The sequence below is a fragment of the Patiria miniata genome, unplaced genomic scaffold (genome assembly GCF_015706575.1).
Source record: "Patiria miniata isolate m_02_andy unplaced genomic scaffold, ASM1570657v1 HiC_scaffold_20, whole genome shotgun sequence".
NCBI lineage: Eukaryota > Metazoa > Echinodermata > Asteroidea > Valvatida > Asterinidae > Patiria > Patiria miniata.
Genome location: NW_024037059.1, coordinates 3,952,526 through 3,970,601, shown reverse-complemented (window position 1 = coordinate 3,970,601; position 18,076 = coordinate 3,952,526). Strand labels below are relative to the sequence as shown.

General features: G+C 41.8%; 1 protein-coding gene across 1 annotated transcript; it reads left to right on the top strand.

Moving 5' to 3' along the window:
• Positions 1 to 3,972: 3,972 nt before the first annotated feature.
• LOC119727224 (beta-4C adrenergic receptor-like) lies at positions 3,973 to 4,995 on the top strand. Its single transcript, XM_038199090.1, has one exon. The coding sequence runs from the start codon at positions 3,973 to 3,975 to the stop codon at positions 4,993 to 4,995; it is 1,023 nt and encodes a 340-aa protein (XP_038055018.1).
• Positions 4,996 to 18,076: the final 13,081 nt, after the last annotated feature.

Below are 18,076 nucleotides of genomic sequence, written 5' to 3'. Positions count from 1 at the left end.
GTCGGTATCCAGGATGACTGCAGCAACTTTATCGCAAACGACAATGGACTTGGGTTTCTACAATGCCTCTCCATTCAATGCATCAATAGAGCTGAAGACTGAGACCAGTGATTACCTAACTAATGTTGTAAAACTCATCTTTGTCATCACAGAAACCGTTCTACTCCTAACACTGAACCCACTTTGTCTCCTGGCTCTGAGTCATGTCCATGACATGGTCCAAGACACCACGAAAGTGTTTCTCCGCTCCATGACAGCCGCCGATTTGGGGCTGGGGATATTTTGGGCCATACCAATGACACCATCAGTAATTTATGGAGACTGGCAGTTTGGGGATGCACTGTGTGGGATGCAGTCCTTTCTGTTCATCTGCTGCATACTAGGATCCCTTCTTTCGCTGCTCTTGTTATCCATAGACAGGTACATTTCCGTTGTGTACGCGCTCCGTTATCATTCCTTATTGACAGTGAAACGAGCACGAATCACGGTCTGTACTGCATGGGCAGTTGTCTTGTGCATAGTGACAGGGTATGGTCTTCTCAGCAGTTGGAGATGCAAGTACGTTAACCGTTCACTTGGGTGCACTTTTGACTCCGATGATGGGGGTTCCTCCATCTACATTAAAGTTATCTACCTGATTATTTTACTGTGCTGTATGCTGACACTTGCAGTCGTGTACATCAGACTTTTCCTGATTTCGCGCCAGCACGCACGCCGCATTCACGTCGACAACCAGCCTGCTGGACTGGGTAACCGACTCTCAAGGCCTGCTACCAAGACTCTACACACCGTGCTGCTCATTACATTGAGTGCACTTGTTTTCAATCTTCTGCCTATTATTTACCTCCTATTGCGACTTCATACCAGTGATATGGCAACCCTGTTTGTGTTTGTGCTACCCGTACTGACAAACAGTTGGGTAAACGTCGTCATTTATTACCTCAGGAATGGGGAAATTCGCCGAGCGACATTCAATCTTCTGGTATCATGCTACAAATGTTGCAAGCAGTGCACACATTGCAATCCAAATTAAGAGACTTAAATGACAGATTTAAAAACAACTAGACTTATGTTTGTGGACAAACACAGGGCTGTTTCGGTAACTTTTTGTGACATGTCATATGTAAAGTTTCAAGAATAAGGAAGGATGTGTAGTTCTGTTTATAATAAATGATGGCATGTAATATGTGATTACATTCTCATCGGGCTTTGAATTATGATGTCACATGTCACGTGATTATGTCATGATGACGTTGAATGTTCATCTTTATCACATCCCGGTCTAGGTACATACAAAGTGTTAACCTATTCAGACCTGTAGTTTTGTAGATATTGGCCTTTAACCCTAACTCCTGGGGCTCTTTTACTAGAAAGTATCCTGAATCCGCCAAAATCCACCAATTTTGTCATGCAAAAAATGCTGGTATCCTGAATCCATCAGAATCCCCCAGTGTAGATTCTAGAGGTATCCTGAATCCGCCAGAATCCACCAGCAAAAGTCTTGATGGATTCTGGCGGATTCAGGATACCATGGTGGCATAAAAAAAAATACAGCATGTTTTTCCATAGAGTCTTCAAAATCCATCACCTAAATTTCTGGTGGATTTTGACGGATTCAGGATACCATGCTCGCATGAAAATTGTGATGTGTGTTGTTGCATAGAATCCGTCAAAATACACCAATGCATGGCGACCCCAGCATGGATCAGTACCGAAGTGAATACGTCTCGCGCACAAAATTTGTGTGAAAGACATAGCGCATGTTTCAGCCCGTAAACCATAGATATAGAATGAAAAGACTAGATCGGCAGCGCGTCCACACGCGCCCAGTCACTGTGCGATAAATCTCTGCCATTTTGGTTGTCTCTCATAGATGTGCAACAAATGAACGTAAAGTAATGGAGCTAAATGTATCTTTCCTCCAGCACGTGACCTAGCTCAACACGCGCGAAGCAAGAAATGCGCATCGAGTATTTACGCGATGCGCACACATAATTATTAGCGATGCACATGGTGTTCTTTGCGCGTAAACGGCGTTGCGTTCGTTACGTTTCACGCATTATTTGTATCTTTCCTCCAGCAAGTGACCCTCCATGCAAGTCCACCCAGTACATGTGTGTACATGTTTGTACAGTACGTGACAGACTTGGCAGGGCTAGTGCCAGCAGTATTTACTTGACCACAAACATTGCAAAAGAGTTAAATTGTTGAGATCCTGAATCCATCAAAGTCCCCCAATAGCTCAAAATGGAGGTATCCTGAATCCATCAAAATCCGCCAGTTCCGCTAGGCTTCGAATCCTGAGTCCATCAAAATCCCCCAGTTCGTTCAATATGGAGGTATCCTGAATCCGCCGAAATCCCCCGAAACAGGGGGGTGGATTTTGATGGATTTAGGTACGTTAGGGTTAAAATATGCAATTTTAATGTGACGTCACATGTCACATGATGACGTCATCGTGACGTCACTGAATTTTTCATCTATAACACATCCAAGTTAAGGTACATGTACATACCAAGTTTCAACCCAATCGGACCTGTAGTTATGGAGATATACATGTACGGTAGGCCTTCAATATATGTACATATATTGTGACGTCACAGGTCACATGGTGACGTCATGATGACGTCAATATTTGGCACACATCTTCAGATGCTGGTCTAAGTGTGTGCCAAGTATAAAGTCAATCGGATTGATTTTAGTGCCCAAAGTGCCTTCCACGATGAAAACGTGTACAAATGCTATGGGGCATGGCTGAAAAAAAAGGGGAAAAAAAACACTTTAACATAAGGCCAAAAAAAAAAAGTCTCCGGTTTCTGGTATGGAGCTTGCCCCAAAAGTGGTGCGGCGACGCGGCTTTTTTTTTTTTTTACCTGTTTTTTTTTTTTTTTTTTTGGCTTCAAATGTCAGCTGATGACTGCAAATGGTGCCCGACTAAACTTAGTGCAAATATATGGGAGTCCAGAGAGGCCACATAAAGCTTATTCTCGATCATAACCCCATCTAAAAACACGTTAAAATTGTGCAGCAGCAGGATACCAGTCAAACCAGTGAGTTTGGCGGTTTTGAGACATCATCTTGTATTGAAAAAAAACCTTTTTCATTTTGCCGACGCGCATGGCTACGGCGACGCGCACGCATACCAGAAACCGGAGACTTTTTTTTTTTGGCCTAAACAAAGGCTGTTTTTTTCTCCTCAGAAGTAAATTAAATACTTTGCAGTGAGAACATGGGGAGTGTACCATACATAGATTTTGCCGACAAGCATATCAGCCCTCATTTTCCTCATATTGCACTGCGTTTTAATGTCAATACTTTCAAACCCACTCGTATTTCAAGTGACACCCACGCAGTGACGAGAAGTGTGATCGCATCCTCAAAATGAAAGTTAGCTTCGAGTGACGACAGCATGCAACTGGGTAAACAAATCTGACATGGTATACCCATTACTTGTTAATCTAAACTTCATCTGTTGATGGTTATCAATTTGCCTTGGATCTGACTCTTGTCACCATAAGCTGACGATAAAGGGTCTACATTGTATACGATCCAATTAGAGACCTTAGCAATACAATTATAGCTTAATCACCAGACTGAGCAGTAATTGCACACACAGTTATGAGACAGAAGCCACACCCCTTTTTTTAGTCACAAAATCACAGTGTGTAGCATAATACATGCAGTGCTGACGCAGATCTCGAGATGTTCGCAACTGTGGTTGAACAGTGGTCCTCGTTTCTCAAAGCAAACCAAATTGTATCTTGAATTTTGCATCAAGTCCGATGAGACTTTTTCACAAATCACAAATTTCTGTTTAGTTTACTTATACCAGTATTGTTCTGTCATCACACTCTGTCAGTTCATCTGTAAAGAAATACTAGCACAGAATTCAGACTTCAAATAATTTGCAGTTCTGCTTGGAGACAACTTTCTAGTCATCGTGTGTTTCACAGTATCGTGTCTGTTTCCAAGATGACTGCAGTAACTTTACCGCAAACGACTATGGACTTGGGTTTCTACAATGCCTCTCCATTCAATGTATCCACAACGCCAGAATCAGGGACCAACGATTACGTAACTAATGTTATGAGACTCATCTTTGTCATCACAGAAACCGCTCTACTCCTAACACTGAACCCACTTTGTCTCCTGGCTCTGAGTCATGTCCATGACACGGTCCAAGACACCACTAAAGTGTTTCTTCGCTCCATGACGGCTGCTGATTTGGGGGTGGGGATTTTCGTGGCCTTCCCAATGATACCTTCGGTAATTTATGGAGGCTGGCCGTTTGGGGATGCATTGTGCGGGATGCAGTCCTTTCTGCTCCCCTTCTGTGTCACAGGATCCCTTCTTTCGCTGCTCTTGCTATCTGTAGACAGGTACATTTCCGTGGTGTACGCGCTCCGTTATCATTCCTTATTGACATTGAAACGAGCCCGAATCATGGCCTGTGCTGCATGGGCAGTTGTCTTGTGCACAGTGACAGGGTATGGTCATCTCAGTGGTTGGCGAGCCAAGTACTTTGACTACTCACTGTGCTGCATTTTTTACATCGATGGTGGGGGTTCCTACACCTACATGCAAGTTACCTACACGATTATTTTGCTTAGTTGTCTGCTGACATTAGCGGTCGTGTACACCAGACTTTACCTGATTTCACGCCAGCATGCATGCCGCATTCATGTCGACAACCAGCCTGCAGGACAAGGAAACCGACTCGCTAGGCCTGCTACCAAGACTCTACACACCATGCTGCTCATTGCATTGAGTGCACTGTTTTTCAATCTTCTGCCCATCATATTCTTCACCATGATTATATATAATAACAGTGCAATGCTGACCCTCTTTCTGTTTGTGCTGCCCGTACTGACAAACAGTTGGGTTAACGTCGTCATCTATTACCTCAGGAATGGGGAAATTCGTCGAGCGACATTCAATCTTCTGGTATCATGCTACAAATGTTGCAAGCGGTGCACACATTTCAATCCAAATTAAGGAATTCACACAAAACAGATTTAAAAACAAATATTTAGTTTTTCCCGTCAGTAGTGTACTGTCTTTTTCAAACATCAAAAAGTGATAAAGGATGGCCGTTGACTTCAACATTTGCCATGGTCACATGCCTCAATAAGCTATGTTTTCTCCTACATTACAGGTAGGTAAATCATCATCTTATTGTTAATGTCTTGAGATTGATATTTTAGAGGACAGTCTTACAAATTTCTCCCCATTTTGTAAAAAGTGGTTTGATATATTCTAGGCAGTCTGTGATTCTGTGTTTTATTTACATGTAAATATACTGCAAAATAGATCAACAAACTTGTTCTTTTGTGTTTTAAAAGCCAGTCTTTATGCTTTGCCCTCTCTTTTGGTTTTTGTATATTATTCACACAAAAACGACTGCAGTTATATGCAGATTTTTTGCAAACGTTTACATGAAATTATTGAAAAAATGTTTTTGAATGTTGTACAGGCATAGTTGTAGTTTGACCAAGTTTATCGAAGTCACAGTAATATCTGTGTCAAATTACATGAAAAACTTAATGTACATGCATTTAGTTTTGATGCAATGTAAAATGCAGTTTGTCTGAAGAAGATTGCACTTTTAGTTTTAGCTTTTTGTGGTCACAGCATTTTCCATTCTTGTTGATAGGTATCACTAGACTATATCATATAACTGACATACAAGTACAGATGCTTGTCATTTGATTGGTGGAACTCACATCACGTGACATTCGGTATTGCTACTATTCACGCCGGGCTCAAAAAGTCCCATTCGCCCATGGGGAATGGGAAATACTATTCAACAGTTACCGGTATGATAATTCTTTTTCCATGACGCGGTATTTGTGTGCAAATGCATGCTGGTGTGCGTGTTCAGCATTGCGCGAATTGTTGCGAAGAGCCAGCGCTACAGAGTTGAGTTCAAACATTTTCGTGAAGGGGTGGTTTGGAAGAGAGAAATACATTTTCCACCAATTTTGTAATGAAATAAAAGTTCAAATATATGACAAGGATCTGGCTTTAAATTGTAAAATGGGAGGAATATTACGCCTATTGCTCGGTAAAATCTGTACTTTTCAAGTTCACTCAACTTTGCTCATGAAATGGAAAAGTCCAGATTTTAGCTTGCGATATTCCTCCCATTCCACTCTGAGCCACTCAATATTTGTACACTATGCATTGTATACTATACATCTACAAATGTACTATCCCATAACAGTGAACAAAAGTTGCCTGTTGTGCAGTGAGACATGGCATTTTTTACTCCCGAGGAAGGCAGAGCACCCGAGAAGGGGCCGAGGGTACTAAGCGTCCTCGAAGGAGTAGAAAAAAAACCACCATGTCCTACAGCACAAGAGTCAACAAATGTTTTGTTACACGGGCTATTTATTAAAAATATGATAAATGTTGTGACTTTCTGTGAAAGAAAGAAATTAATCACTGTATTGTACCTTTGATTAATGATTAAGGCGCGCACCCTGCACAAGCACCAATATGCAACGCTGTGTTTACATTAATATACAAGGTGAGGTATATAGGGTGATTTATAATGCAATTCTTGTAGGCTAGATATGTGATCGTTTTTAACCAATGAAATTACAGTATGAAGACACAATATCAAAGTCATTTCTTATAAAAATAAATTTTAGTAGCAATATGCCAGAGCTTGAAGTCTGGGTAAGGCATTGTAGCAACAGTCCTAGTTGAAGTACATGTTTGGGAGTAATAATTCTAGAGAAGTTTGAAATTCTATCTTTAGATTGCATTGTCCTATCTGTACATTAATTTTAAAATGCAGATAGTATGCCTTCTACTCACAGACTACCCATTACGTAGCCTGCCAGCAGTTAAGCGGCACTCGGTTAGCCTTAGTTGCAACCGCCAAGGCCAGAGACCGACAGTAATTGCCAATCTCAACCTCAAACGGTATTGACCAAGCCCCGAAATACAAATGGATACCTGGATTGCCATTGCCGAAAGCACAGATACCCTTTTGCAATGCACCAGAACCAACACCAGTGCGGTACAAATTACAAAATGTAAAAATATGGCTTCACCAATGCGGTAACCCTCACCATCACAGCTGCATTTTTTTCTTATTAATCTTGCCGACAAAGTCCACACTGAAATCACAGAAAACAATCAGAATTGCCTGAAGACTATATTTATCTGCAACTTCATATATACTGCTGTTTTCCTAAGAAAACATTTGATGGAAAACAGGCAATTTTTGACACTACAAACTCTTGCTTTGCTGCAGGTAGTTCTGCCACGCCTACTGACCCAGGTACATGCGGGTCACGCGAGATACGTTCCATGTGCTATTTGCATACCTTTTACCATAACAGACAGTACTCCAGGACTGGCATTGCCCCAAATTAATTTGTGTGTATAATCATTAACAACCACAACGTGTTCAGGTTATTTACCAGTTAGAGGCTTTTTATCAGACATGCGCACATTGTCCTTTGAAAATGGCCTGGACAATATTGTACTACAATCACAACCGGTATGTGCAGAATTTTTTTCTATTATATCGCTTCTCCTTGCTCATGGCATTGTATGTAAGCACAAACCTAAAGCTATTGGATACGTACAAGTATTAGATGTGCAACTTTTCCAGTTGTATTTCAACAGAGTCCAACTACTATTTCTATTTTAGATGTTTTAAACCCTCCGAAAATTACTCTTTTGGGGGTTCGATGTCTCATTCAAAAGTTAAGATCTTTTGTGTTGCTACAAAAACAGCAATTTAAAAACAATAGGTCTATCTATATTTCACGGTGAAACTCGACAGTATCCTGGGGAGAACCACAAGGCACTCGTGATATTTACTCTACTATTAAATATAGGCCATTGCAGCCAAGATGAAAGTAGGTTCAGACCCCAGTTTGGTCATGTTTGGCCTGGGCTACTGATACATTTGACAAAGTTTGGTTGAAATTGTGTCAAAATATGTAGCAACAATAAGCCATTTAATGGCTTACTGCCATTTGCGAGTTAAATTTGAATGAAATCTGGAACGCTGACTAAATCCAACGCTTTGCACGTTTTAACTTTGCATTCTCCCAACCAAAGAGACTGTTACTATATCAGGTGATTCGGGGCAAGCCTTATAAATGCTAGCAACCCCCAGTTCCGGCATGGTCTGGTGTCTTTGTGCCATTCTCACCCATTGTGAACAATGTATTGGTGCTGAGCGTCTCTTACGTAACTATGCAAGAGCTTGCCCCGAATCATGTGATTAGCAACAGTGTATTTGGTCTGGAGAATTCAAAGTTAAAATGTGCCAAGCATTCTGAGCAAGTCAGTGTACCAAATGAGGTAATTTACAATTGTATGTGAAATGCGATGTATCTGAGGTAAACAGTCATTTTTATAGACTAGATACGTGACAGTTTTAGACCAATGAATTTACAGTATCAAGACACAATATGACAAATTAATTTGTGATAGAAATTAATGGTATCAAGTAAATTAGCAATATGTCTGAGCTTGAAGTCTGGGTAAGAAATATTAACGACAGTCCTAGCTGGAGTGTCTGGGAGTAGTAATTCTAGAGAATTTTGAAGTTCTATCTTTAGATTGCATTACAATACATCGTACATATACACATGTATTGTGACGAGTCCCCCAACCACTTACAGACTACGCATTACGTACCCTGCCAGCAGTTAGGTGGCACTCAATGACCCTCAGCCGCCACCGCCAAGGCCAGAGACTGACAGCAATTGCCAGTCTCAACCTCACACGGTATTGACCGAGACCTGACACACAAACAGATACCTGGATTGCCATTGCTGACAGCACAGATACCCTTTTGCAAACAGTGCACTGGTATGACAGTGCGGGATATTTAACGTATGTCAAAATTATGGCTTCACCCAGGCAGTTGTCCTCAACGTCACAGCTGCATTTTTTTCAGACTCATCTTGCCGACAAAGTCAGCACTGAAGTCACAGTAAACAATCAGAATCCCCCTGAAGACAAGTTTTCTTCAACTTTACAACTACTGCTGTCTTCCTAAGGAAATATTTGATGGAAATTTGGCAATTTTTTGCACTTAAAACTATCGCTTTGCTGCAGGTAGTTCGGCCACGCCTACTGACCCAGGTACATGCGGGTCACGCGAGAAACGTTCCATGTACATTGTACACCCGGAAATGCTATTTGCATGAATACTTGTCATCATGACACAAATTCTGAGATTGGCAGTGAGCCAAATTCCTTCATGTGTATAATCTATATATATAAGAGAGAGTTTAACTCGGCCTCCGAGACGATGTTTGCTCATGAAAGGATCCGAGACCGCGGGCTCCCGCGGCGCCAAAATCGCTCCACGTCCGTGGAAAAATACGGAGGGTGTCTTCCGCCGGGTCGGACACTTCGGGTCGTCCTGATTTTCCCGTACGGACCGGCGATCCTTTTCGTCTATTTTTCGTGACTGCATTTTGCACAGGAATTTTCCGTCGTGTGCGCTTTCACGTTGACTGCCTGGCCGCCCCCTGTGCTGGCTTTTCTGCGAGTCTAGACTGTGCGAGGTCAGCGAGGTCAACGTAGGGGTTTTGTTTACGTGTTCTACTCAGCCGTTCTGCAAAAGCGTTCACCAAATTGTGGTATGGGGTGACCTTGGTAAAATATTTTTTCTCCATGGTGCGTGGCCACCGAGTGCCCCTATTCTTTCATATGCTTCGCTTGCCGCCCCTGCGCCGAGTGCAACGAATACTCAGAAGGACTACACATTAAGTATGCCTTGCGCGGTCTGACCAATCGAAAGTCTACACTGCGTAGTATTTCCGGGCTATGCAAAACTGTCGATGGCAACGCGTACTGCAGCCTGCTCCACACCCTGGAAACGAGGTTGGGTCTACGGTGCTCGCTATTTGCATGATTTGAAGCACAAGCATGTGAGTGACGTGTATAGTGCTCTGTTGCTTCCATCGTGTGTTAATACAGCTCCATGCTTCCACCAAGGCTGAGCGTTGTGAGTTCGCTGCCCGCCACATGTGTTGCGTTATAATTTCGGGGGCCTGTCTGGGATCAACGAAGGATCGATGCATTGCTTCAAACATCGCGATCTTAAACGCAGTCACACAAAAAATCAACGAAAATGTGTCCGATCCGGCGGAAGACACCCTCCACATTTTTCCACGGACATGGAGCGATTTTGGCGTCGCGAAAGACCGCGGTCTCAGATCGTTTCAGGAGCAAACATTTCTCGGAGACCGAGTAAAATTTGCTCTTATATAGATGGTTGACCCAAGTTGAATAACAGTTGAGTGACTCGACAAGTTCCTCGCAGACAGTCTCGCAAATTGTAAGACGTTCAAGTTTACGTTTGTTGAAGAGTCCAATATACTGAAACTTAATTATGACCTTCTTAATCAGCCTTCGCCTGTGTACTACGGCAAGCCTTTCAAGTACGTTTTCTCACAAATGCCACTGCCTCACAAAATGCCAATTTAACAGACCAACGGGAACATTTACAGACTGTTGCCATGGTACATAATTATCATGGGCGTCAATCGGTGGGGGACGGGGAACCCCTCCACCCCCCCCCCCCCATTTTAAAGCGGTGGAGACTTTTTGGGTCCCCTCCCCCCACTTTTCTTCCCCAAATAAAAATTGTAGCTACTACATGTATAATGATTCTATTACTCAGAATAGCTGATTCAATGACACCAAACTCGAAAATGATGTTTAAAAGATGATCTTTTGCTAAAAAAAAATTGTTTTAGTGGTCATAAATTGCCTCAGATCGCACCACAGAAATTGCTTTTCTATAACTGCATGTCTTCTCAACTAAATCCCCCAATTACATTCATCTCCCCACATTTTCATCACCAACTCTACGCCCTACCCGATCTATGATCGGGTAAATCAACGAGGTATTGATGCATTGCTTCAAATATTGTGATCTTTGAACTATGTTGGGTTGGAATAACGAAGAGTGCATAAATAATAATATTGGCGGTTGTTGGCTGTTTGGCCTTGCTTATATTATGGTTGAACCATGCCAACTTGAATAAAATAGTTAAATCGACTTTTTCCTCGCAGGTCTCGCAAATTGTAAGAAGTTCAAGTTTACGTTTGTTGAAGAGTCCAATACTGTACCTTCATAATGACCTTCCTCCATGATTCAGACTATGTAATTTTATGGTAACACACTCAACATTTCTATTGCAAATGCCACCTTCACGTTTTATTCCTTTATGATTTATTGTCAAAACAGTACAATCAGTCTTCGCCTGTGTACTATACGGTAAGTCTTTCAACTCAGTTTTCCCACATTCACAAACGCGACTGCCTCACAAAATGCAACAGACCAACGGAAAAATTTACAGACAGTTATACATGCCATGGTACATAATTATCATGGGCGCGGCGTCAATCGGTGGGGGACGGGGGACCCCCACCCCAACATTTAAAAGCGGGCACTGAATATCGTTTGGTTCCCTACCCCCACTTTTTCTTCCCCGAATAAAAATTGTAGCCTACTATAATATTCTTTTGCTCAGAATAGCTGATTCAATGACTCCAAACTCGAAAATGATGTTTAAAAGATGATCTTTTGTTTTACTATATCAAACGTGGTCAGAAATTGCCTCAGATCGCGTCACCGTAAATTGCTTTTCTATAGCTACATGTCTTCTCAACTAAATCCCCCATTTACATTTAACTCCCCACACTTTCAACCCCAACACAAATACGCCCTACCCGATCTATGATCGGGTAAATCAGCTTGTCAGTGATAACTGTCACACATTCAGGTCATTTACCATTTTGAAGTAGTTTTATCAAAAATGCACTTTGTCCCACCATAAGCGTTTGGAGAATACCTCCCATAATATATTACAGTCACAACTGTAACATGATAGATAACGGCTTGTAGGGGTGTGCATTTACAGGTAGTATGGGAACCAGGTACCCAAGTGAAAAAAAACCCAAACACATGGGTACCCGGGTACCCGTTAAAGAAACCCAATCCCAAAATTCAGGTCTCACAACATGCTCATGTGATTGTTCATAAAGGTTTCGGACAAAAGTTCCCCTCAAACGACATTCAAAACCTTTCTGTTCCAATGTCTGAGAAGTTACTAAGCTAGATGTACAGTTGGGTACGGATACTCTAAAAGCTTGTCAGAAAGTTTTCGGCGGTTCCCTTTTGACAATGCCAGTTTGTTGACAGAGAAAAGACTGAATAAAATCAGTGAGAACATGTGTAGTACCCTCTGCTCCCACTCAGGTGTTCCGGGTCCCTCGGGAGTAAAATATGCCATGGCCAAAATCACAGCAGTCAACAATTCTTGTTGTGTTGCATTGTGCCATTTACAAAACCAAAAAACATAAATGTTGTGATTTACTGTGAAAGAAGAAAGAAACTAAGTCAAAGCATTGAACCTTTGATTACTGTCATAAAGTCCCCCCCCCCCCCCCCCGATTGATGTCCATGGCTTAACCTGCTAAAAAATGAACAAAATGAACGGTCATTGACAAAACAGTTACTTCCGACAATAAAGCGCCACAGTTTTACAATATCATCACAGATGTGTACATGCATGCTTATTTTTCTTTCAGTTTCAAAAATTCAAACAGCTATTCCAGTATTCCGTTGATGACCGAATATTCAATATATTCAGGACAGACCTAATATTTATGTTAACCAATCGGATTCACGAAGGAGGTCAAAGGATTCAAAATTGACGGCTACCCTTTTGTCATGCTGCGATTGGTCTTCATGTGCCCGATTACAGAATGGAATTGAACAGTGCGAGGGTAAACGTTGCGGTCTCTGCAACGGTGAAAATAATGGTACCAGTGTGAGTCGAGTTCAGACCAATGAAATTCAGTATCCAAGACACAAAACAACAATATCATTTCTTATGAAAATCAATATTCTGGAGTAAATTAGCAATATGTCTGAGCAAGATGTCTGGGCAAGGAATAATAGCTACAGTCCTAGCTGGAGTGTTTGGGAGTAATAAGTCTAGAGAGGTTTGAAGTTCTATCTTTAGATTGCATTGTAACTCTTCCTACGCCTACCACTCACAGCCTACGCATTCCGTAGCCTGGCAGCAGTTAAGCGGCACTCTAGGAGCCTCAGCCGCCACCGCCAAGGCAAGAGACCAACAAAAATTGTAAGTCTCAACCTCAAACGGTATCGACCAAGCCCCGAAATACAAATGGATACCTGGATTGCCATTGCTGACAGAACAGTTTACCCTTTTGTAATCAGTGCACTGGTATGAAGGCATAAGCTCAAGCTAACGCATGTCAAAATTATGGCTTCACCCAGGCAGTTGTCCTCAACGTCACAGCTGCATTTTTTTCAGATTCATCTTGCCGACAAAGTCAGCACTGAAGTCACAGAAAACAATCAGAATCCCCCTGAAGACAAGTTTTTCTTCAACTTTATAACTACTGCTGTCTCCCTAAGAAAACATTTGAGGGAAAACAGGATTTTTTTGGCACTTAAAACTATCGCTTTGCTGCAGGTAGTTCTGCCACGCCTACTGACCAAGGTACATGCGGGTCATATGAATAATTCTTATCAGATTATCAGGACTGGCAGGGTTCTCCCCACGTACAAACGTGCGTATCGGCCCGATACGCTGGAATTGCGGCCCGATATACGCCGACAAAAATGCCGATCACATTTTTCAGCCCCCGATACGCACAATATAATTATTATACAAGCCATTAAAATGCACAACATAATCGTTTCATACGCCATTATTTCATCTTGACATGTAGCCTTGTTCAATGCGGTCTCTCGGCTTTTTGTCGAAGGGAGATAATCGGGCCCTGCACCCACAATCAACGCGGCTACGTGCGTGTACGACCCTTGTCCGTACGAACGGCTAACACAACCAGCAAGCATGGTGTAATAAGGCAGTAAATGTCCCTACTGTGTTCTGCGTGTGGGTGCACGTACGTACGTACGTGCGTGTGGGGGATATACGCGCCGCGTGGCCTGTCGTTGGGTTACGCGGACTAGCTCATGCATGTACTGTGTGTGCATGGCTGTTGTGACTGTACGTGCGTACGTGCAAGCATAGCCTCGCTGTATGGTACAAGTTACTTTCTCACTAGCAGCGTACGGGCATCGATATGTGCACCCAATTATGCCTTGCCAAGTTGATTGGGGATTTTCTTATCGGCGATCTTTTTTTTATCGGCGAATCGATAAGCCCAACGCCTTGGTCAAGGCTAGTAGTATCAATGCTATGATGAAGGACCGGAACCAGTGACTACTGCCTCGTGCGTGCATACATGATGATGATGTCGGCCGAAGTTAAGCATATACCGTAATTTTCGGAGTATAAGCCGCAGCTTGTACTGGTACAAGAAGAGATGTGTTGCTGAAATAATTATCAATTAAGAAAGTCATTAACAAACCGAAAGCACGTCCCACAAAAAGATACCGAGCGGTAAAGTACGGCTAGTGAAAGCTGTCCCGTGGACATCGACAACCGGCCGTACGTACGTGATGCTGCCTATGCTGCATGCATGCTGCATGGATTCCCATGGACCACACCATTTGTGGTAATAAAGGGGTGCACGTTCTTGGGAACAATAATTACCAATATTTCCCCAGTTTAAAAAAAGGAAAAAGACAACTAATACTTTTTATGGAGTTTGAAACATATCTTTATTTGATAATCAGTTGTTCAACGTCACAATATAATTTTTTTTCTTGAAATGTATTCAAGAAACGATGTAAAACTCAAAACAGGGGCGAAACCACCCGTACAAAATTAATGGATTCGTCCATAAAAATCTCGGCATCGTGTTGACTGTTTTCGAAGAAAGTTATCCAAACTTGAAGTTTTGACGTTACTACTTGTTAGTAATCACAACAATTTGATAAGTTTTGCTGTAAAAACGGACTTGTTTACCCTTTAGGACAAAACAACTCAGCGTCTGTTGCCACAAAGCAGGATTTGTAGCGCTCCAGTCAGACAACACATGGTGGGTTGCATACTCTCTCAAGTGCTGGGGGAAAATAATGTCATTCGCCGGCACAGGCTCACTGACGAGCCAGCCGGCAGCAATTCCCGTTTTTTATTTCTCATCATCAATTTCCATATTTGTTTGTAAGAGTAATCGACTGTAAATGATTTGACATAACATTTGTGGCCCTTTTATAGCTTTCGTAGTGCAAATGGAACTGGTTCAGAGCATTTTGACTAGAATTTGGAGGCCTTACAAAATTGAACCGTGCGGCTTATACGCCGATGCGGCTTATACGCCGACTTCAAATCTTAATTTGCAGATTTTTGCGTGCTGCGGCTTATACGCCGCGCGGCTATATTCCGAAAATTACGGTAGTGGAATCAACCACCTCAAATATATTTTTAATTAGGTGAGGCAAGTTTTAATCACTTTTGATGGTCAGTCTTGATAATTTTCGTGGTACAAAGGAAAATAATCCAGGCACAAAACTACATGATTCCTTGTTCAATATGCTCCATTCAATCATGTGTTTTTATTTCTCCATGATTCAATCAGCAGCCCAAAAAATTGGCGAAATAATTTTTTCGACCTTCCGATGCTAGTTTGAAAGGCATGTAATCGGAAGCAAAAGCGATTTTTTTTTCTTCACCTTAATTTCTTAATTTGAAACTTGCTTGTAAATATAATCCATACTTTCTAGTTCAGGAAGTTTTAACACAGGTTTTGAAATGCTGAATTTTTTTTAAAGTTAAAAATGTTTTTTTTTTTTTTCTTTAATTACAAAAAATATCACAAGATCTCCTCTAAATTTTAAGGACAAATCTTCCTTAAAGACTCCCCAGATTTGCTCTAAAATGCACCAGAGGGCCTCTAAAGTTCAAAATTTTTACACGCCGTGGCTTCCCAGGTTGGTGAATCACAACAAAACTTCCCCCACAGTTTTGAAAAAATGCTGGGGAGAACCCTGCAGGACACAAAGTTCTGGGATTGGCAGTGAGCCAGATTCATTCATGTGTATAATCATTGTTATCTGCTCCATGCTCGGGCCATACACATTTTGAAGCAGTTTGGACAAACATGCCCTTTGTCCCATAATAATTGTTAGGAGAAAACAGGTCTCTGGCATAATATATTACAGACACCACTGTTATTGTGAGATAAAAACTTGTGACTTCGGTGTGCATTAATTTACGGGTTTTATGGGAACCGGGTACCCAATTGAAAAAAACCCAATCCCAAAATTCAAATCTCGGAAGTTGCTGTTAAGATTGTTCATAATGATTCGCATGATACTACAACCACAGCCACATCGGTGCGACAGCACAGCAAGATACAAGTGTGTACAGCTAGCGTTATTATTGTTTAGCCTCATAGAGCTATATTAAATTACTAGAGCGCTTACTCAATGTACAAAGAGATGCCTGCTGGGCGCATCCATGTTTGTACACAAACCTATGGAGAACTAGAAATTGTGTACGGCTTTTGTACGGCTATTAGCATATCTGTGTTTGTATTCCATTCCGTTATTGATGCGTTATTGAAGCCGATACACCCAAAACCGGAACGCACGATCAGCAAATGAGCATTTCATTTTGCTTTAAACAAACAGCGCAACGTGTGCGCGTATTCGCTGCAGATGCTTTTTGCCTTGACATTTTTTTTTAACTGTCATGACACGCTTAAGTTGTTTGCTGAAGTTATTTTCTACTTGCGCGTTGCATGTAGAGTACACTTTCAAAATTCAATCCATGTAATTTCATTATGTTCTACAAACACGCGCATGAATTCAAAATGTCTGCGCCCAGAGCGGCTTCAAAGTGTCTACGCGCGCAAGAATGAGGAGTTAGCGCTCCAGTAATTTAATATAGCACTATGTTTAGCCTACAGCTTTACAGTGTAAATTGCAACTTTCACGGACGTGAAATATGTTATGTTTTCCCACGCAGCCTGGTTTCCACTTAAAAAAATTCCCCACAAGTGACAAACAAACCTTTCTTTTTTATTGTCAGAGAAGTTACTAAGTTACGGTTCCTGACATCAGGTACCCGGTACTGTTCCTGGTTGTGATGTCCAGCCCTTAAAAATTGTCAGCAACATTTTTTTTTTGGGGGGGGGGAGGTTATTTTGACAATGTCATTTTGTTGACAAAGAAAAGACTGAAAAAATCAGCGAGAATGTAGTACACTCAGCGCCTACTCAAGTGCTCTGCTTCTCTCGGGAGTAAATAAATGTCATGTCTCACATCACAGCAGTCAACAATTGTTTTGTTACATCTTGCCATCAACTTTAAAGATAAATGTTGTGACTAAATGTTCAAGAAATAAACAAAATCACGGTATTGTACCTTTGATAACTGCCGTAAAGTTATGATGCGTTGCGTTTGTTTCAGTGCTGTGTGAGGTGCACCCTGCATACACATCTTACATAGTCATGCACGTGCAAGTTAACCCTCCTGCACCCGATTTCATCAAACTCTTCGTAACTTACGATGCATCGCAGCGCTGCGACGCGTCGTATGCCTACGATGCGTCGCAGCTGCGATGCAATTTACAAAACACGTTGTAAGTGCGACGCGTCGTACATGTAGGTGTATCTATACACCTACACTCGGTGACTATTTTATGTATTTAGTCAGCATACAGAAAATAGTCGTCTGATATTCAACAAAGAGTCGTCGGATCTCCGCTCAAAGTTTGTTAAACGTAACACAAAATGGCGGCCGTGTGATGCAATTATAAAGGAAAAGAAGCTCTCGGTGGACTGTATAGCTACTTTGAAATTTCAACTGCAATATTCCAGGCTAATTCAAAATATTCAATGAATTTTCTACTTACAACTTTACGCATATTGCCTCAATATTATAATCTTGTTTAAAAGCATAAAACTTGCTTAGAAAAGGACTCTTCCTATTGTGCGACGACCACTAGACACGTCGTAACTTGCGACGTGTATTAAGCCGTTGTCAAGGAACTTACGACACATTCAACTCATCGCATGTTTTGTGAAATGGATTTATGACGCGTCGCGAGTTGCAACGTGCAACACGTTGTAACTCGAGTTGCGACGCTTCACATCGTTTAGTGAAATCGGGTGCTGCTGTTTAAGGTCACAAACA